The sequence below is a fragment of the Nothoprocta perdicaria genome, unplaced genomic scaffold, assembly GCF_003342845.1.
Source record: "Nothoprocta perdicaria isolate Ctin4 unplaced genomic scaffold, notPer1 scaffold_0, whole genome shotgun sequence".
Classification (NCBI taxonomy): domain Eukaryota; kingdom Metazoa; phylum Chordata; class Aves; order Tinamiformes; family Tinamidae; genus Nothoprocta; species Nothoprocta perdicaria.
The window spans coordinates 16844815-16866893 of NW_020454092.1; the positions used below are offsets into that span (position 1 = coordinate 16844815).

General features: G+C 37.5%; 1 protein-coding gene across 1 annotated transcript in view; it reads right to left on the reverse strand.

Annotated features, from left to right (window-relative positions):
• FAF1 (Fas associated factor 1) overlaps positions 1–22079 on the reverse strand; it is a 129907-nt gene that overhangs the window by 61146 nt on the left and 46682 nt on the right. The window contains exon 8 of the mRNA XM_026053884.1: positions 12508–12594. Coding sequence (XP_025909669.1) covers positions 12508–12594 — 87 coding nt within the window. The remainder of the gene's footprint in view (positions 1–12507; positions 12595–22079) is intronic.

The following is a 22079-nucleotide window of genomic DNA, read 5'->3' on the forward strand; positions in this document are numbered from 1 at the left end:
ACGCCCAGGACAGATCATAACTCACTGTGTGCTCCTGAATGTCTCAGGCACTGAAAATAAATATTCTTTCACCGAAACAAGACCTAAGATAAATACAGTATTACTCATCAATAAACCGGGATTCCCGAATCTTTTCTCAGTGTGGACCAAACGAGCACGGCCGCCTTTGGGTGACAGAGAACACCAGGAGTCAAGGCACATATGCCCATTTCGATTCGCTAAATGAGAGCAGGATTGTGCCAAACAAAAGAAAAAGTCTATAAGAAAAGTGCTGAGAATCCTTCTGGTACCTGGAAATGCAGGAAAACATCAGCATCAGCATCCACTGATTTCTTACCTCTCTGAGGACCATTACCACAAGCTCCTCAGTTGTATTATGGTATTTTAAGATGCCACTTACTCTTACTTTGGACAATCTGCCTGTGACCACGCAAAATTCAGCTGATACAGAAGTGGTATCATGTTCTTGTAACTGCAAAAGATACTAAACTAGGAAAATCCGTCCTTAAGTCTCCTTTCCTCAAAATTCTTCACAGCTTAAATGCTGAAATCCGGGTAACAAGATTGTCCCGTTTCACTTGCTGACTTCTGCGCAGAAAGAAGTGTCTATTACATTTCTGCTGTTTTCTTCAAGCAAATAGATAATTGCCATGGAGGAGAGTATAAGAATAACACTTCTGTTAGGTCTGATCACAAATCGTCCCACTGTTTTTCACTATTCAGAGGAGATACAAAGTTGTTAAACAGACAGATTTTTAAGATAAAGAAGAGCTGCCAAATGAAATAATAAGCAATGGTATAAAACACCAATTGATTCGAATCGCCCTGATCACAACTGAGCGCAGACATTCACAGATACATCTCGGGAACTGTTTTGCATTCACAAAGAGTATCAGCCAACCACTTGGCACATTTCTGGACTATGGTGGGATGCCATTTACTTCCCAGCATCATACAGTGCTTTGGATGGCACACAGAAGAGCATCTGGATATGTTTCCAACACTATATAATTCCTTGGCAGAGATCAAGCAGTTGTGCCAGCAACACTGCTTCCAATAAATGGTGCAAACACTGATAGGCTTTTTGTGCTGCCTCTTCTTCCTGGCTATCGCTGCTCGAGGAATCCCATTTTTGTAGTGTTAGCCTTTTGAAAACATGGTGTGACTGATTTCTAAAAATGACCTTCTGAAAAGGGTGTCTGTTTCTTATTTTCTCTGCTTCCTTCACCTAGAATGTATGAAAAGGCCTTTATTTCTTTGCACCAGCAGGATTAAAGGAACTGCACATACAGCCTACTCAATTAAAGTAAAAAGGTCAAAACTGGAAATGTTAGTAAGTTGAATAACCGCATATGCTTTCAGTACCCATAAATAAGCCTTAAGTTGCTGTGCTGGTGCAGATGCATCAGTTTTATTCATTCACTATGGCTATGCATTGAATGCACTTTGTTCCTCTAAAATTGTTACAAGTGAGGGCAGTAAAACATTAAGGACATAAATGATTTTTTAAAAATTATTTATAAATATTCAGAAACCTCAAAGAACTTAAATAACAAATCCCTCCCACATTTTAGATTGGGATTTCTCAGACATCCAGCAGGAAAGAGGTAGCCAATTTCTAACAAAATCCAGCAGAAGGCATGTAGTTACTTTACTTTTTATGAAAGTTTAGTATTAAATCCCAGGGTTCCTCTTAGAAACGAGAAGACTGAGTTGCTTAAGTGCACTGTTTTATTAAATGCCACATGGAAAATTTGCCAAGCTGCAAATCTGCGTTTTGACCACTGGGCATAAGAACATTTAAAAAAAGGAATTAAATCCAACAACTTTTATTGAAAACTTTAGTTCTTCTTGCATTTGGTACCTGTCTAAAATAGATTTATCATCAAACAGTTGTTAGTCCTGCATTTTATCACTAGTCTATTGGACTTGAAAAAAATATCCTGGTTCCATCGGAATGGTCTGGATCCATTGGATCCAACTGGATCCATTTTGGACATTTTAATTTATCTATGTATTAATTTAATATTATTTAAACAATAATTTTGTTAGAAGAAGCATTTAAGAATGCTCTATTAGGCTCTGCATACAGTTAGAACAAAAGCTAAATAAAACTCTGGCAAGAGCAAACCTATTCTCACACACAGCACAGTAAGAATGATGCTGTAGTTTTATACTGCTTTCATTTGCTGTACAAGGCAAGTTCACTTACCATACATTTACTTAGAATGAAACTACATTTACTTAAATTGAAACTCTGTTTACAGAGTCCCAAACACCTTCAATCTATGGCAATGGATTTTCATGCACCTTCTAGTGAAGCTTTGGTCTGCTTATATAGAAGAGCTTCATTACAAAAGAAGTAAGCACCACTGTGATAATCCTCCAGGAATAATGTAATTACCACTTATCAAACAGGTGTCTGCTATATTCCAAGGAGATTATCACTTCCTATTCTGCTCTCTGAGAGCAGAGAATAAAAGAAGCTGCTACTATTAAATGACTGAGGAGAAAAGGAGTCTTTGATAATAGCTCTTGCTAGCTTCTCTCAGCAGGACGCGAGGCAAATGTAGCCCCTCTTTAACTTCTCGACACTGCAATGAATATTCTAGTCTTGGTGAGTTAGAGCCCTTAAATAAGGCCATTCCTGTTAACTTAATCTCAAAGAGTCTCTGTCTCTCTCCTGCTTGACTGCGTAAGAACACCAACCTCTACCTCGTGTCAAAAAGAGGAACCAAGCCTACTTGAGCAAAAGAGCAAAAACCAAAACACTTTTTTAGTAGAGTATGGTTGTAGGTTAAACTCTAGTAGAGTGTAAACTGATGCAAGGCAATTTTGTACCATATTTTCACCAAACTCATGATCCAAATGGCCTAAAAATAAGGCTGACTAAACTACCTCAGTTATCAACATGCACAAGTGTGAGCAATACAAAGCAGTCCTCTGGTTTAATCTTCCTGACCAAGTCTTTAAGATATCTACAATGTGGAGGGAAGCCTGGGACTAAAACAAGGAGCCTTTGATAAAAGGAAACAAATGGACTTAAATTAAAATCCTGACATTACCTTAAGAAAACCCTCTGAAAGCTTTTGACAGTTTAATGTCAACCACAAAGCTGGAAAGCTCTCCAGTTGTGTTAGTAGAAAATATGACAAGCAACAAGCCTACTATCAACAAATATCATTTAAAAAAAAAAATTCTATGTGGTGAGAGAACCAGCACTAAAATCTATTAATAAATAAGATCACTGATTCACTGAAAAATGTTGACTAAACCATATCATGATGCAAAAACGGGTATCAACATCTCCAAATCTCAAATTGTGGGAAATGTGCAGGTCTCCTCTTTCGCTGAGGGTCACCATGACCAAACCAACTACTGACAGAGATGAAATATCTTGTAAAATATTATTGTGCTATTAGCATTTTTTCAACAAAGAAATGCGTTTACTCTGGACAGTGGGAGAAATGCATCAAGGAGACTGACATATGGATATACTTCTCCAAGGCACTCAAATAACTCGAGTTGTTAGATCATCAGAACAAGCTCAGCAAAGAGGACTTGAAAACTCTTCCAGATATGCCAAGAGGGTCTGTTGTCACTGCCAAGGCAACACTGCATGCCAGCCTCTTGAATGGGAGATATCTCAGGGTGTGTATCTTTGAAAACGATGCCAAAAGCACTCTCCTGTGAGAACCACGTTAAAAAGTGATGTAGATGCGTGACACAAGTTGCTATTGCTATGAGGCAAAACATGCAATTGGTTTGGAGGAAAGCCCAGGATAACAGCTGAGCATCCAGCACAAAGGAGCAGTCAGGAGGGTATAGACAGCCTATATGTCTGCAGAAGGAAATGAGAAACTGCTTCACTGTTTACTAGGGATGACTACCTGTAACTGTGCTCCAGAGAAAGTGAGAAACTGGTGATCCTGCAAGAACCGTCTCCAGTCCGCACCAGGAAAATCACCTCTCTCCGCAATAATTCCTGGGAAGAAGTGTTGCTACTGTTGCTACTGGCATATAAAATCATTAAAAAAAACAAATCTTTGATGCAGATATCCCCACGCATCTAGACAGAATCTAGGTGGGATCATAACACCAGCACATCATGTCTTAGAGAACAAACTGCTGTCTTACATCAGCGAAGAATTTGGTTTTTTTCAAGTCCTTATGAATGTGCCTGTTATTAACACTGCACAGTTATTCTCCACAATTCTACAGAATTTACAAGAAATTGATACTTGGCACATTAAACTGCACGTAGAATGGAAGTAAGCAGTCTGCAGCTAGCACAGAGGAGTGCACAATTTCCACCTGGAGTTTCTATCCAGAGATGGAATATCTCTCAGCAGCAAGATTCTCCCAAGCATCTGGAAAACAGTCTTGAGTAGTGGTAACTGGCTGCATGTAGGATCTCCAGGTTATCCAGGGCCCTCTCAAACAGTCCTGAATGTTCCCTGCAAGGGGATATTCACTCATTCCCACTGCTTTCATGGGCACACTACTCCAACACTCAGTTTTGCTCATAGCGAAGAATTTTTTCTCGCATCCAGACAGAATTTCCCCTGAAGAAGCTTGTGCCCGTTGCGTCTCATCATCATGCATCCTTTGGAAGCGAGCACCTCCACCTTGTCTGAAACTACCTTGTATATGTTGTAAGTCTACGATTAGACTCCTCAAGTTCTCTCCAAGATGAACAAACCAAAGTTCTTCAGACTTTCATTTGTCAAATTCTTCAACCATCCTCCTGGTCATTTGCTGGATTCTCTCCAGTTTCGTAATCTCTCTCAGGAACAAAATCAGACACAGTATTCCCTGCACTGAGCAGAATGGGAATAACCACATTCCTCGAGCAGTTTGCTATACGACTGCTACCACAGCCCAGGACACAGTTTATTCCCACTGCTGCAAGGATTTGCTGCTCCTTCGTGTTCACTTGATGTCCACCTTGATCCTAGATCCTCTGCAGCAGAACTTCAGCCTGTCAGACCCAGCCAGTTCTGCTCCTGGGGACTATTCTGCCCACGCACAGGACTTTCACACATATCCTCACACAGTTAAAAAGATCAAAGTTGAATCTTCTTCAAAGTCAATTCCAAATGAAGATAAAACTTGCAGCTTTGGGAGATCCATTCATTTTAGGTTACATTTTCAGTAACAAAATAGTAATGAACTGTTTGAATTAAGACTTGTAAACCACCTTGAAGAAATCAAGGACACAGCTATTTACCAATTAGTCCCCATGCAGTTACCCAAAAGACTACAAGTCTGTACGCTACTCATTTTCCATGCAGGTAATAAAATATTTTGGGTATATCTATCTGAATAATGCCATTGGGGCTGGAGATACCTAAACTAGCTCTGAACAAGAGTATCTCAGAATCATAGGAGGTATTTGAGATGAACATCCTTTACAGAGGTAAGTCATGCTAAAGAGAAGAGGATAGATCTGCAAAGGTAGAAGCTTGTTCTAATCCTATTTTCTTTCCTACTGTGTTTGTGCTCTGAAGATGCAGCACTGAATTACAAGGTTGTACTCTCCCTCAAACACAACATTTGAGTTGGTGGGCTCAAAGCAGGAGTCATTCTAAATTCCTGCCTCAAAGAGACTGACTGACCTGAATTTAAAAAGAAAAAAAAAATGTAAAAAAAATAAAACCCACCGTCAACAACAACCACCAAAAACACTCCACAGAATACATGGGGGTAAATAAATAAAACAAAAATCTAGAAGACAGTCATGAACCAGAAAAATCTGACTTTGATACCACGTTAATAATATTCTGATCGTATCTTCAGCAAAAAAAAAAATGAGATTACTAGAAACTAAGAAAAAGAAAACTATGTTATAATGTAAAAATTGTTCTAGAATTTCCTCTTTTAGGAAAAAATGTATGTATTTTAAAGAACTGGTAAGAAAATCTAGAATGCGTGCTCTGAATTAAATCACTACATCATTGTGAGGATATCCAGGCTACCTGCAAATGAAATACTTCATGATATTTAATTTTAAAAAACGTATTCACTATACCAAAAATTACCCTGTAGATGCAACTTAAATATTTGCATTTTGCAAAATCATTTGTTTCAGCAAAAAGACTTCAGACCACGTATATACAGCAGATTTATTTAGCTTGCATTTTCATTTTTCAGCAGCTTGGTAAACTTAGGTTTTCTCTCTTTCTAATGCAATTTGGGACTATTAGCCTGCTTACACCCTGAAACAATATTTGAGATGTGCCTTCTGGATGTAAAATTCCATGTTATAATTCTAGGAAGTTTATCACACAGATGAATGATTCTGGCTTTCAGTGAACCATTGTAAAATGCGTGTATTTATGCAAAGAAAGGCCTGTATCTACTTTGAGAAAAAATCCAAATGAATAAAATTCCTTCCCAAAATTATCATTCTAATTGCATTTATTAACTAATTCTAGAAACAAAGCAATAACCAATATATACTTACAGATTGCTTTTGAACTAGTTGGCATTTCAAGACCACCAAACTAGTATCTGGGTTAATTAACTGAGTCTCTGCAATTAATACTGTCTCGTTGCTTAAAATGTTTTGGATTTAACTTGTGTGCCTGGGAACATGTACCAGGGCTTTAAAGTTTCATTCGCAGTAGCCGCCTCGAATTTTTACAGCCCACTGTAATTAATTCAATCCCCTGCACTTTGAAATCTCCCCAATAATAAGAACTTTATCAGGCCGGCGTGGGTATGAAGGCGCGCGAGCGAGCCGAAATCCCGCCGGGAGCAGGCGAGAGCCCTCTCTCCTAAGCAGCAGAAAGCTGTTATCATTTTCTGAATTACAGGAACTATAAAAGGACACTCTACTCAAGCTGCCGCTGAATGTCACCTGAAAAGCAATCACAAAAGGGCTCTGTCTTGGCTTATCTCTGAGCTCTGTCACTACGGCAACCAGCAGGGAATAAGTATCGGCGGGTCTATGAATTTAAGAATCCCATAAAAGCCAGGGCTAAAAAGGCATGTGCAGCCTCTCAAAGATTGACTGCATTAATACATTAGCAAATACTGTGAAACACTGGATAAATGTCAGCAATTATGGAAAAAGCATCTAATAACGATATTCGTTGTCTGTCAAACCCCCGCGAGGTTTGATGTGTAACTGCCACTCAAAGCTGTCGGTAATTTTATCTCTTTTATACATCTGAATCCACACCATTCAAATCGCTGCTTTGAACGTAATAAAAGTGTAAAAAAGCGCCACGATCTGCGTTGATCGCTACTGTCAGCAAATGCACCACAAAGGACGGAGATGCTCCCACCAACGAGATGAGCAATTTCCACCAAATCTGTCTTGTAGAGGCTTATTAAAAATGGAGACACAAGGAGAGGCTTCGCCTGCGAGTGCTGTCATGAAGCAATGGCAGGAGAGGCAGCAACATTGATTTGGTTATCGATGGTGGGTATTTAGTAGAGGCAGCCCTTTAGCCAGGGGGACTCTTTGCTAAGAGCAGAGATCACTGAGGACAGGCCCAAGCTGCCGAGAGAGTGGCCAAAGGCTGGCCAGCTATTGATTCCCTCTAAGTAACCCAATGACCAAGGGCAGCAGGACTGGCGACTGTGGATGTTGGAGGGACTCATGGTTTGCACGTCACAGCAAGGGCCTAACAGCCCTCAGCTTTCAGTTGTGTTCAATGCTTAAAGCCAACAGGAAGTGGTGTTGATTTTTCCGTGCCCACAGGAGCAAACCAGAGTAATGAGGTCACTGTGGAAACCCCCAGCCTGGGACAGAGAGGGAGGATGTTTCTTGGGCCACGGTTGTCCAGCTAACACGGCTCCTGGGCACAGTCTGACCACCACAGTGAAAGCACCAGCTGTGAGTCCCTTCCATTGAGTTCATTTTGGCAGTGCCCACCATCCAAAAATGACATCCTTAGAAGAAGAAAAGTGAGAACAGGACATGGCAAGGGAATTGTGCTCAAATTGTACTTTTCCCTCAAGTAGGCTGGCACACATGGTTCATGGCAATAGAAAGTTCACTAGAACAAGCCTCAAGAGACCCAACAGGTCAGAGGGGAACCCTCCATCCATCGTATCGCTGTAGACAAGCAATTCCCATTTACACTGCAGGCTTGCACAAACTATCACTCAAACCAGCTATTACTTCATAAAGTTCCTGCTTATTCTGGTTTAGCAGAAAATCCTTGAGTAAGGACTTGAGTAATACACATTTACTTGAGTAATAACACATTTGCTAATCTTTAGTTATGATACCAAAGATAATCAATTTCTTGATATTTTGCTATCAAATATTTTGCTAAATACATAGCATACTATGTGTCCTGCTGCACTGTGCAGAGTTCTTTGGGCAATGTCATTAACCACAGAACACACTAAGAAAGAGCTAATTTCTATAGGACTTTCCCATTATGACCACAGTTACTCACAATTAAAGGAGGAATTGGAATTTCAAGTAGAGCTAGACTTAGTATTCTCTACAAAGCAGAAGAGTTTCAGGAACACTTACACACACACACTCCAAATACTAAATATTCAGATGTCATAAATCAAACCCTCCAAAATTTGGAGATCGTCCAAAATTTATAATGTACCAGAATACTATTTGTCAGCGTTTTTAATTCCTATTTCTATCTGCACAAACAGACTGCACTTAGTACTCACCAGTCAAATAGCTAAATACAGTGAAATAGCTAAATAGCTAAATACAACCCCAGCACTAAGCTAGATTGCACATAAATGTGATGATAATAACAACATAATAGTATACTAATAATCAAAGAGTTTGGACTATAAGCCAGAAATCTTGATGAAATTCAGCTAGGGGACACCAGTTATGCCACCACAGAGTTTCAGGTCACCGGGGACCATGTGGACCCCCAACATGTCTGTAGCTAAAGCCATGACATGGGGCTGCTACGTGGCAGCACGGCGGCTGTGCAATCAAACCTGCTTCTCCCTCACGGGAATCTGCAGCTCTAGTCTTTCTTCTGCCAAATGAGGACCCACTGGTTTCTTGACAGGAAGAGAATGTGCAGAATGAGAACAGTAGGTCTAGATTAACCATCCCTTAAACTGCATCAAGTCCTCAGCACCAGCTCTGCAGCAGAAGCAGCTCAGGGCACTTCATCTTCCATCCTTGTCTCTCTTTTCTCCTCCCTTGGACTCATTCTAAGGATTTTAAACATTTTCCATGCAGAAGTAAATTCCACCGTGACTAGGTAATTATCATTACTTTTATTAATAAGTGTTTCTCATTTGCTGCATTGAAATGACTTAAAACAATGATATAGATAATAGATTAGAAATAGATAGAAAAAGGCCCAGCTTAAATACCAAGAAGGGAAGATGTGCTGCTTCTGCTGCCCACACTCGATGCACTGGTGTTCCAGGCTCACAAAACCACAGAACACTAGGGGCAAAACCTCATCCTACTGAAATAAGTGGAAGAGCTCGCTGGCTTCAGGGCAGGGGGAAGTTTTAGCTCAAATATACATGGGTAAAGCTAATATGCAAAAAATCATCTGTTTATAGGTAAATAAAACCATAATGCTCCCTTATAAAAACTGTAACTAAAACACCACCTACCCATCTCTGCTTTTCTTAATGTATTTAAAGCTCAGTCATTGCCCTTGGCAATGACAATAATTACCAGCAGATTTTAGAAGTTCAGCCTGTATACAAAATACATTTTACAAATTCTAGTAAATTATTCTGGCTTGTTTTTCTTCTTACAGGGTCAGCAGTGTTTAGGTGATTATGATACTCAAAATAAAAATAGAGAACAAACAACAAACCTATGTAAAACAAACTATTATTAATTTCTAATTTTCTAGCATAACTTTCAAGACTTTATTATATCAGTTGATGGCTTATACCCCAAAATAGATAAATTAAGTCTTTAATATTAATTAAAGTAATTGAGTAAATTTGTTAAAAAAGAATGATTTATAACTCAGACATTTACATTGTTGGAACTTTAATGAGAAGAGTTATCGTTCATGACACTAAACTTGTTCAGGTACAGAAAAAACCAGGAATATGTTCTTGCTGAATGGTAAGATAAGACTTCGAGATAGCAGATTTTGTTTCTCAAAGCTAAACCTCACAACACAGAAACACCCTCCTACCTGCGAAGGTTTCGGTACCTACATTTCCCTGGTGGAAGTATGCAAAAAATAACTGAAAGAGTTATTCACAATTCACACAGTAACCCATATTTCATTAAACAGAGCAACAAGCAGTGAACATATCTTAACTCTGAGGGGAGATGAAGCAACAATGTTTTAAATGACTATTGACTCCACTAAATTTCCTGGTAGTGTCAGAAGACTGCAGTCTGTCAGGTTCATAAGAGACTCAAGATGCTACAGGAATCCAATTATGTGAAGTCTATTTAGTTGTCCTGTTTGCTAAGGCAAAGGTTAACGAGAACTGCACTGAAAAAGCCTCCTGTGGTATTACAAAGTATTTCTTATGCTGCATAAAATGTAAATGAAAAAGTATTTTAATCAAGTCTGTCCTTAACTCTTTAACTGCACCTAAACTGCTAAACTCTCATACTAAACAGCACACAGGAAAACTCAATACAGCATAAGTGATTAAAAACATCTTACACTGCACTGAAGAGATCATTACTTAACACTGAAGTAATTATTACTTAAATATTTCTACTTTGCAAAGGAGAAATATTCAAATAATCACTGCTAACGTTAAATCTCTATAAATATTAAGTTATGGCCTCTAATTTTAGACAGAAATTAATTATATTTTGGTTGGTAACACATTCAAATCTGTTTACACAGCTGACAAGTCTCAGCTGCAGCAGACTCAAGCTGGGAGCTTTGAGGACTCTCCTGCTTTGGAGCAGATGACTCCATATTCACCAGTTTCATTAAAGATGAAAAGGGAAAAAAATCACCTGCAACAATGTCACTCGTAGAACCAGACTTAAAACAGATTTATGGGTTTTACATATGTGAGGGATCCTACTCAAAAGAAGGGTTTTCCCTCCGTTTATCTTGTTTTTCTTAAGAGCTGTGGGAAAACAGATTAATAGCTTGGTTCCAATAAAACAGTTCCAATTCTATTCCATTTCTAGTCTGTAAACTAATAAAATGTTAAAAAAGGATCCACATTTCAAAGACTAATCACCACACGACACCATGCTGTTATTTCATATCTTGTATCTATAGTCTCCAACATGCTCTTGAATAGAACAGATCTGAATGAACAGATTTATCCACCTCTTTCAAACTTTACTGTTTCTGTAAACACTACCACAAGTGTAGGCAATCAAACAGCCTTTGCTTCTTTGCCTTTTTTTTTTTTTTGAGAGGGGGCAGATTGGCATAAATTTTTATACCTAGAGCCGAAAGAGAAACAAATTCATCATGAACAGCAATTCTTCCTTTTATAAGGATGGGAGCAGAAACTAACAGCAAAGTAATACACTGAAGATAAAGAAAAAGCCGTTCTCCACTCCATCTGCACTTCATAGAAAACACAAACTCAACCCTTAGTTTAAGTGAAAGTAGAATTCACTTAGTTTAAGTGAAAGTAGAAATACTTATTATTCTCTGTAGGTCACTTCCACAAAAGTTACGTACAACATAATTGTATTATTATTTCTGCCTCTTGGTCTCCTTTATTATTACTTTTTTTTTTTTTTTTTAAAGGTAGGTATTACTGACATTAGGAATATAATACCAGAGAATTGTCCAAGCAAAAGTGAAAGAGATACCATAAAATATACTGTGGGGTCAATCATGCGAGGAGACAGAATTCTACAGATAAGCCTCACAATTTCATGAATTTGTAAACAATTCACAGCTAGCTGATTCCATTATCAAGTGTACATACTGATCTAAAAGATTAATTTCTAAATATCTTCCAATACTTTCAATATTTCAACATAATGTAATATTAAAACTGTCAGAATAGGCTTGAAAACTGATATGCATTATGTACAGTGTATTTACTATTTCAAAATGAGGTAAAATTGCAAATTTTTATCTTGATTTCTTCAAGAATCAAAGTGCAAACCCTAAAAGCAAGTGAAGCTGATTGCAACATGAACAGCTGCCCGCCTCATCAGGCCCAGGCTTAAGTGTACCAGTGACCTGAAGCCTCAAACACAATCGAGGAAAGTATAGATGTGTCCTCAGGATGCATCAAAAAAACAGGATGCTCTCTTAATGTTCAAGCACTGCAACAGCCCTCTTCAGCTTTCAAAATGTTGTGCAACTTCGCTTCTCTCTAGGAACACTGTGTGCTGCTAGTCTACAACATGTGCCGAATTCGATATGTATCAATAACTTCCATGGAACTGTGGGCTTCAGTAAACCAATATATTAGTATCTGTGTCAGTCAAGATAAAGCTCTGAAATATAGGTAATAATTATCTTAAATTACAGCATACAGGACAAAAAAAAAGTTATTGGGCAACTCTGACTATAAAAACAAGTGAAAATCAGCTCTTCTTGTTTAAAAAATGAAATAAGAAGCAGAGTTACTCACTGAGTCATCTGTAGCAGAAGGAGGCCAGCCCTCCCACAACTGGTGACGAACAGGAATACTCGTTAGGTCATACACGTTCCGCTTTACCTGTAACAAAATAAAAATAAAATCAGAACTGGTACAGAACAAAGCACATAATCACAACTGCATACAGCCACGCTGCATTATTTTCATCTCAATCTCAAGGGTTTTATTTTGCTTTTTTTCTCCCATTTACTTATTGGAAAACAAGCACTTCCACACTCAAAGACTCAGATCTTTTCCAGAGGGTTATACACAATACAGGGGGAGCACAGTTCTTGCCTTCAGCAAGAATAAACTCGATAGACTGTTAGAGGAAAACAATACATTAGCTGTGAATCATTATAAATGATGAATTATAGAACATCACAAATGCATTGAACTTTTCATAATACACATTCCTGAAGCAAAAAAAACAATATATCAAACCAAAAGGGTAGATAAGACAATAACACAAATTCTGTTACAGTTTTTGCTAGGTCACCTATTCTTATTTCCCCTAAAACATTTAAGTTCATGGCGCATGTAGTGCAATGAGAAATATAACTCTTTTTGCACACATTTCTTAAATGGGATCCATAAATAAAGTGCTAACGTTAAATATGAAAATAAGACACCAATAGTGAGAAATAGCAGCTTTGGATTTGTTTCTAGAAATCTACTACATCTGCATATATGACTCTGATATCTTCAGGGGTCTCAGCTCTTTGGTTTCCAAGTGCAGATCTCAACCATTCATATTAGTCCTGAAAAACTTCCTCAAACAGTAAGATTTAACACTTTTTACTAACAACTTAAACAACAAGCAAATATCCAGGCTGTGTTATCCTTTGATGTCCCGAGTTTGTTTTTGTTTTTGCCTGTCAACTGGATAGAACCAGAAATTAGTTGTATTTTAACTTCTGCTGAGAAGTATTGCTAATCTAACCCGAGAACCAATAAAAGGTCTTTGAACTAGCATGTGCCTTGCTTTTAGCACATTAACAACAGCCTCTGCCTTGGAGCACAATGCGCACTTGGTGTAAGTTTGAGGAGACGGTCAAAGTCTTTGCCAAAAAAAGAAATATTAGTGTAATCAATATAGTTATAAATTTTCTTAATTCTAATTTGATTCTTAATGAATCAAAGTAGATTCTAACCTATCATCCTAATAGAGATAATGCAATAAAAAGCCAACCTACTATAGCAGACATTTTATATAATTTGATCCTATTAACCAGTTATTTGCTATAGCTTCATCACTAGTGTAGAACTGAGGGTTTTGTATTTAATCTAGCATTTATTTTTAATAGAGTGCAAAATCTGGCAGTAAATTTAATCTAGAAACTGTATTTGCATAATGAAATCGTCAGCACCAAATCTCTTTTCCTCAGCATCACCTTTGGAGAGGAACACTGCACGGACACTCTTTCTTTCACACTTTGTATGTAGTGCAGGTTTACCAGTACAGGGATAACGGATACACCTCCAGAAATTAAATGCTAAAAGAATTATTTTCATCATTATAAACAGCCTACATGGAAGGAGCAGACAGGGATTTACATGCATACTCGTGCTCACAAACGTTTTCCACAAGACTCCTGTGGCACTGCTGCATGACTCTGCTAACAAATATTACTGAGGACTTCAAAGCAAAACAGTGGAACGATGCTCCACGCTTCTGCACAGATTCAATGTATTGCCATGGGAATATGAATTATTAGTGTTAACCTGGCTAGAGAGTTAAGTAAATTCAATACTATCCACTCAAAGCTATAGATATCAGCATAAAGCTTTATCTATTCTTAGCAGATCAGTAGGAAACAATCACTGCAATTATAAACTAGCAGTGAGATACACTACAACTGGATGTTTCTACATGTCACTATAGGGCAAAGCTCAGATGGCATGGAGGCCTTATCTGGACATTTCTGTATCACAACGTACACTTGGTTTTAATTTTCAGCTCAACTCTGAATTCATAGTTTGTTTAAGAAATAATTAAGATTTTTTTTTCTTAACTGTACATAAAATGTATATTCTACAAACTTTGTATTAATATTGGTTTTGTCTAGGAGGCTTTGCACAGAGTCTGATCTGGTAATTATACTTTTTTTTTTTTTTAAACTATATTTTTATTAAAACCTGAAAGAACATGATTTTGTTTTAGATACAGTCTGCTGAAATAATTACTAGCAATTAAAGTGCCCTTCCTATCATTGCTTCCTGATATTTAAGCATGCTTTAAAATAAAAAAGGCAAAAACGTACCTTAATTATTAAAAACACTGGTTTCGATTCATTTCAAATATCTATCCATACAAACATTCGCACCTGTGAAAAATGGAACTATGGAAGGCAGGAGTCTATAGAATCGGGTATATGATCTCACTCCCACTGTTTAAAACAAACAGCTTTTCTTCACTGCTGCTTAACAAGGAGCTCGCCTGCTGTGCCGTGTTCGTTTCGCAGGGGTATCAAGGTAAAGAGATGTCATTACTCAGGACTGACCCCACAACATCCCATCAGAATGTAACAATGCTAATCTGTGATCACAGGAACACGGTCCTTGCTATTTTATTTTTCTAGCATTAAATACCAGGATAAATTGTCTTTTGTGGGATAGTTGTTCTTCAATTGCACTTCAAAAAAAAAAAGGCTTATTAATATTATTTTCAGAATATAAAATTCTAAAGCTAGCTACTTTGAAATACCAAGCAAAACACTTACAGAAACCTGGGCTCAATAGAGGCACATAATATTGTTTTCAAAAAGCCTTCAGAAGTAAAAATAAATAACACAGGAGTCACATTCCTCAGATTCCACTTTAATTCCCAAGTACAACAAGAAGGCATTATGAAAAAAACAGTATTTCCCTTCTTTCATTAACTCATCTGTAACTGCTCTGAATTCAATAACATTCCTCTGCTATTCTAAGCTTGAAAGGCATGCTCGGGGTATAGTGTTATGTTGGTATAAAGCACAATGCCAGACTGATGTGCTGAACAAAAGTGATCAAAGTTGAAGTAATTTTAGCCAACGCACAAGTATTTTGCTGCATTATTCTACCAGAATGACATCTGTTGAGCAACTCGTCACAGAATAAACTAGTTGTGATAGACGGGCCCGCGCCGCTGGGGTACCACGTAAAACTTATTTGAGTCATGTTTGATTAAACAAACTGCTCGAGTTTAAAAAAAATAAAATCATCTCTGGGTTTTGAATTCGCGCCAGAACGCTCCTCTTTCAAACAACAAGCCACAATCAATTATTAAAGGATAAAATAAGCTTGCTTTCTTACAGTTATTTAACTGAATTTGATAATTAATAGAGTATTAAAACTGCAGAGTGGCAAAGTTTTACAAACTAAGAATATTTGCCAATTGAATTTACTTTATTTACTATTTTAATTTCAGTTTAAACTCTGCAAGGAGGAAAAAGTTGTAAAGACTCTCATAAAGCATCACCATAAATTGCTTCTTCACTGAGGCAGAGAAATAAAAACATGCAGCTCCTCTCTTGCAGCCAGCAAGTTTCAGTTAGTGCCATAAAGGGAGACTTCCATTTACAAATTCACACTACACTGATAGGACTGAAATCTGTTTAAATCTGTGGAAAATCGAACTTCCAGGGCCATCCACAGAACTGCATTTATTGGCAAACTTTCTGGTCACCCACCTTTGATCAGTTAGAAATACTAATTGCTGCTCTTGTCTTTGTGCAGCCCAGACTTTCTTTTCATCCCGCTCGGATGCCACGGTGCCCAGCACATTACTATGGCAGCCTCCCTCCAGATTATCATTTTCAGAATATACCACAGCATCTTCAAGCAAATTAAATGCAGAGCTTTTTGCTTTGGCAGTTCGGCTGTTGAAAATATCATTACAATCACTTAAATCAAAACCACTGAATCTTCAGATGAGATTTCATGTGCAAAACTACGAGGTACCCCTTAAAATGCCTTGCCTTGAACCTACAGATTGATGCTGAAGAAGCAATAGGATGTTTTACCTTCAGCTCATTTTCACTGGTGTTGGAAGGGATGTAAAAAAATAAAAGTTGTTTTTAAAAAAATCCCAGACATTTACGTAGCCAGCACAATGAGAACATCCACCCACTACACACAGATTTGTACTCTTTCACTAATTTTAGATGATAGAGCTTTATAGCTATATTTTCAAGTACTTAGTTTTAAAAGGTTTAGTTAAACACCAAAGAGAGGCTCTGCTTGTAGATATAAAGTTAATCCAACATTCAAAGCCCTTCCACACCCATCTTAGCAGGGAGAAAACGAGGTAAAATGGATCACAGGGCAAGTTGTCTGTACCCTGTAATGAAGTGGTGATCATCTGCTGCTGCTTTCAGTTATGCAGAACAAGTAGCTACTGTCTAATGCCTGAAACAGAAAATCTGAAATCTACTGGCAAAAAAAGCTCTCATCTATCAAATCATTAAAAGATAAATAAAATATTATGCTGAATCATCAAAGTACTGCCAGGCCTGAATCTGTATCTTTGACTCCCAACAAAGAACCACAACAAAGTTTAACAGTAGTTTCCCTCAGGCTGTTTTCTGCTTCTGCAGGTACAAAGTTAATTGAAATAATGTAGATAATGAACTTTTGTTAGTCTTATTATTAAATATAATTTATGCAAAGCTGCAAATTGGCTGAGATGCTAAAGACTGTTCCAGGCACATAGGCAGCATGAAAGACAGTGCAAAAATGAGTGCGTGAAAGGCAGACAAAAGGAGCAATAAAGTCAGAGGACTGTGAGGAATGTGGAATGCGAGTTGGGGGATGCAGGGGAATGAGATCAGATGCAGGCAGCGCAAGGTTGCATGGAGCACCGGCGGATTTTTGACTTTGACATTGTAGCGGCCGGGAAGCCAAGCAAAGGCAGCGAGGCCGAGCCGACCGGGCACGGGATGGGAGAGAAACGCGAAAGGGAGAGAAACATCTTGTGTTTTTGGTGGAGAAAGATGGTGGAAGAAAGGAAGGAAGGCAAAAAAGGATGAAGTGATAGTCTCAGCTTCAGTGTAAAGTAGCATGGGAAGGACTGTAGTCAGTCAGCTACATGGATATGTGAACAACAGTTGAACATCAGCACCCACAACAGGACTCACAGGGCACTATGCAAGATTTGCTCAAGTGGAATGGGATGAGGCTTTGTTAGTGCACTTTGTCTCCAACGCTCAACATAATAAAAAAACTACATTAAATTATAAAGAACAAAGGTTATTTACATAAGCAAATTTTAATTTTACTGTCCACTTCTTTCCCGTGGAAGCAACAATGCATCTCTAAAGACATAAAAATGTTAGCAGCCTCTCTTCGTAGCTTGCTGTAATTTGTATTATTCAATGCTTTAATCAGTGAATTAAGATGTCAGAATCAGGCTACTTTTAAAAACGCTATCTGCTTCTGAGGAATTTCACACAAGTGAAATTCTCCAAGGAAGACACACTGGGCTAAAGTAACTATTTGCATTCGCACATATGGTCAACTCAATGTGCTGTCAAGTAAAAACATACTTCAAAAATATTTTGAATAAAATCTATACTAAATGCCAAAGAACTCTTCTTCCAAGCCAGGCACACTAGTCAGGAGCTGGTTGTGATTCAGTACTGCCCTGAGAAATCTAAGTAAATATTCAAATGTATGGCTACAGTGCATGCCCAAATTGGTGTTTTATTACATAGCTCTCTTTTTTAAATGGCTATTTTTACTGTTAATGCTCCCAATAAGTTTTTATTTTATATTTTAAAAAGTTTAAGAGGCTACTTGTTTATTATAGGAGAAAAATGCTATTTAAATTTTAACATAATGTTAAAAATGGGTTGCGTTGTACTGTAGTTCTCAGTAAATATTGAGTGAACATCTTCATAGGGAAGTTTGCCTAGTTCATTATACAACCATTTAAATTAACTTAGGTCTGGGAATTAATGTGTGATTTTTGTCACATTCTGCTGTTAAGAGTTAAACGAAGAAGATTAAGTCAAATTAAACACTAAGCAAAAACAGCAAATACATTTTTTATGTTTCTAATTCTTTAATTTCAATATCTAGGAAAGATTGAAGCACATGATTGTTGCCACTAATTGCACTAATTATGAATTCACTAATTATGAATTTTAAAGTGGAAGGAGGAGAAGGATTTGCAGAAAAAAATAAAGAATCTGTAAGCAGACAACAAAGACTAAACAGAGAGGTGATTCACTACAATATTGTAGTAAAAAAAGTAATTTAGAAAGATGAAATACTAGTTAAAAGAACAGACTCCTCAGTACAGCTTCCAGTAAAAAGGCAGGCATATGGAGTCTTTATTTCCGACTATGCTCCTGAACACTTACTCCCCTTTATCCATCACAGCGAATGAAACAAAAAAGTCTTTGCATATTTTATTGATGGAAATTCCTCATTAATTATCCTAATTACTTTTGTAAAATATTGTGGGCAAAGCTTAAATGACAAATTCCAATAATAAACTTTTTTTTTTTTTATAAGCTAGCTGACTAGATTCAGTATAGACCTTCACGGATAGGCTACCTCATCATTGAGCTTTATTTTCAAGTTTTACTTAAAAACACTCTATGTTTATTTGCATAAGTAGCACTTGTTTTCAGAAACCCACCTAGTTCAAAGATCCCTAGATAGCTCAAACCTGGATAATGCATTTAAAATTCATTACATTTTAGAAATACTTGTAAAGAAGCATCCTGCAATTTCCTTCAGCAATAGGAATAATAATGTGCTGAATAAATTACTTTCACGGACAATGATGAAGTCCTAAAAAACGTGAAATCTATTTCATTCCTCGGACCTCATCTTTTAAACCCCTTTTAAACCAATCTATCTTGGGTGCAATTTGGTGTTTTTTACAGGGTCTCAACAAAGCAAGTATCACGATTCTACAACATACAATAAAAAAGATCCCCTGGGTAGTGCAGAAGATGCACATCCCAAAAGCACAGGAAGTGCTCTCAAAGCTTTAGCAAGATATTTTGCCCTGCAAAACACATTGTTTTATTCTTCCTACGCACAAACACACCACTTCTACACTTCTTCACCAGATGTAATCCAGATATTTCCACCTGCCACTGCTCTGGATCTGCAGGCTCTTTTCCTGGGCTGCAACAAGTGGCAAATTCTAGATATCATCATCATCCTTCTGTTTGGGCTCTTGCACTCTCTTCCCTGTAAGACCCACCATGGATACCTCAAAAAAGGTTTTTACAACTTCAAGAGGAAAGTAATGGAGACCTGTATAGCTTAAATGAGGCTGCTTGCTGCCTAACAGACATACATGAGCCCTGCACTAGCATGCTGCAGACAGTAATGTTGAGGAGACTTAACTGTAATAATCCCCTTGGAACTTAAAAATGCATCACCCTTTGAGTTTTTCTATAAAAGGTTAAAAGAAGAAACAAGCTCTTAAATAAAAGGAAGGGAAAATATGTTCTTAAGGAATTTATGCAAGTTAAACAGAAGAAAAAAAATTAACAGCACACAAGCATAAAGTTGAACTAGGGCATTAGAGCCCAAGCTAGCTTGACATTGCAGATTGAAAGGAAGATGTGATTAGGGTTGAAAGAGTTTGTTCTTCCTCCCATTCAGTGGAAATGGTCATTTGAGAAAATATACTTATTAGTAATGTAAATGAAATAGCACTGGTCACTGAGGCTTTCCACTCAATGTCCTGCAAATTATGAAAGAAGCCAGGAAAAGACACTAAGTCATCTACTACTCGATCAATATTGAGAAGCAGCTACACTTTTGACTCAATTGTAACATAAAGGGGAAATATAATTTCTATTGTTCCTCAAGGATTTTGTCATAAAAACCATGAAAACTGTCAAAATATATTGATAACGCCACTGTCCCAACTACATTTCTTTTTTGAGTCCAAAAATGTTGATGTCATGACACACAGTCAAGGCAAAAAGCGATTGCATATACAGTTTGTATTCTTAAACAGGCTATGATGAAATCAGTAACGTGCACACAGGAGAAAAACATACCCTGACAGTGACTGATCATGAAGTTAAAGACATGGCTGAGAGCAGTAGCTGTGATGCAAGCTAGTTAAAATCAGCATGAAAACATTTTCTGTGCATCCTGGCATCCGTCAGGCTGGCAGCATTACAGGCTACTGCCACCACTTGACAATGGTAAGATGTAAAAAAAAGGTCAGGAATTAAGATTAAAAATCCATCCACAATGCATGTAACACAGACACTTTTAAGTGATTGTGCAAACAAATATAATTATACAGATATGACTTAGAGATGGAGATCAGCAAAGGGGTCTTTTGTTCTGATCCAACTCCTTTGTCAGGAATTACTGCATCTTCTGCAAAAGACACTACTATACCTTGCTGTATCATATATAAGCCGTGTTATTAGCATTTAAAGAGAACAGCTGTCTCACTGAGCTATAGCATAGCAGATACTTCAGAAATAGTCAGGTCTCTATTCATGGGGACCTTAAAGACTATTTCTCGGACTTGAATTGTCACTAGAAGTGAATGAGAGGCAGTGGGTGTGATTCTTTGAGCAGAGAATGGATTTGATGTCAAATTTCCATGGTTGTCATGTTTGGAACAAAATAAAGATGCAGAGGAATTTATTTGACAACCAGTACCCTCATCTTCGTTTCAAAAGACATCAACTTGTAGCATAAAGATATACATCTGTCTTTCACCACATCCCTACTACTGCATTTTTGTGACCTTTAAAAATAATTAGCTACACCAATAACTGACAAAATAAATGGTGACATGGAGGAAATAATAAAGTCTTACATCCAAGAAATCACAAAACGTAACAGCAAGACATATGGAGCTTAGTGCAATAAGCTAACTTATATTGAAAAGTACAATCATCCATTCCTACACAAATGTGTTTCAGAAGAAAAATTGTTACAATTTAAGCCACAGAAAATATAAACTATATATGCTTCAGCGAATCTTCATTTTAAGTGATAAGCCTATCAATTTTAGTTAAAAGGAGTAGTTTTAACTTCATTAAGTTAAAATGAACAGTTAATAATGTCTTAATACTTTCAAGTTCAGCCAATACATGGAAAAAGTAGTTCAATCTCTGCATCTTGTGAAGCAAAGCACTATGTAAGTAATTATTGTGCACAGAGGTATTCCAATTCTCATCTGATTTTAATATTTTACTCTCTCTTCCCACCATTTTTGCCCCTAAAGACCACAAGGAAGCCTAATGCTTAATAAGGAAAGATAAGTAGGTTCTCCCTAGAATCTACTTATTCTCAACATTAGCCAACAAAATAAACCTATAGAGAAACACGAAACACAAACCTGAAAGGACATGAGCATGGGAAGGGGGATATTAATTTCACTGCTATTTACTGTTGCAACAATAGGACAAAGCTGTCACTGAGATTTACACTGCACCTTCCAGGTACAATTTGTAACCAGTTGCAACAGAAGAAAAAACAAGGTACAAAGGGAATTTTGCTTTAGTGTCTTGCTGGTGCCTTCCTTACACAGAAGGTAACATGGATTGTCCAGAATCCCATTGATGACTTAATATTTGACTTAATTT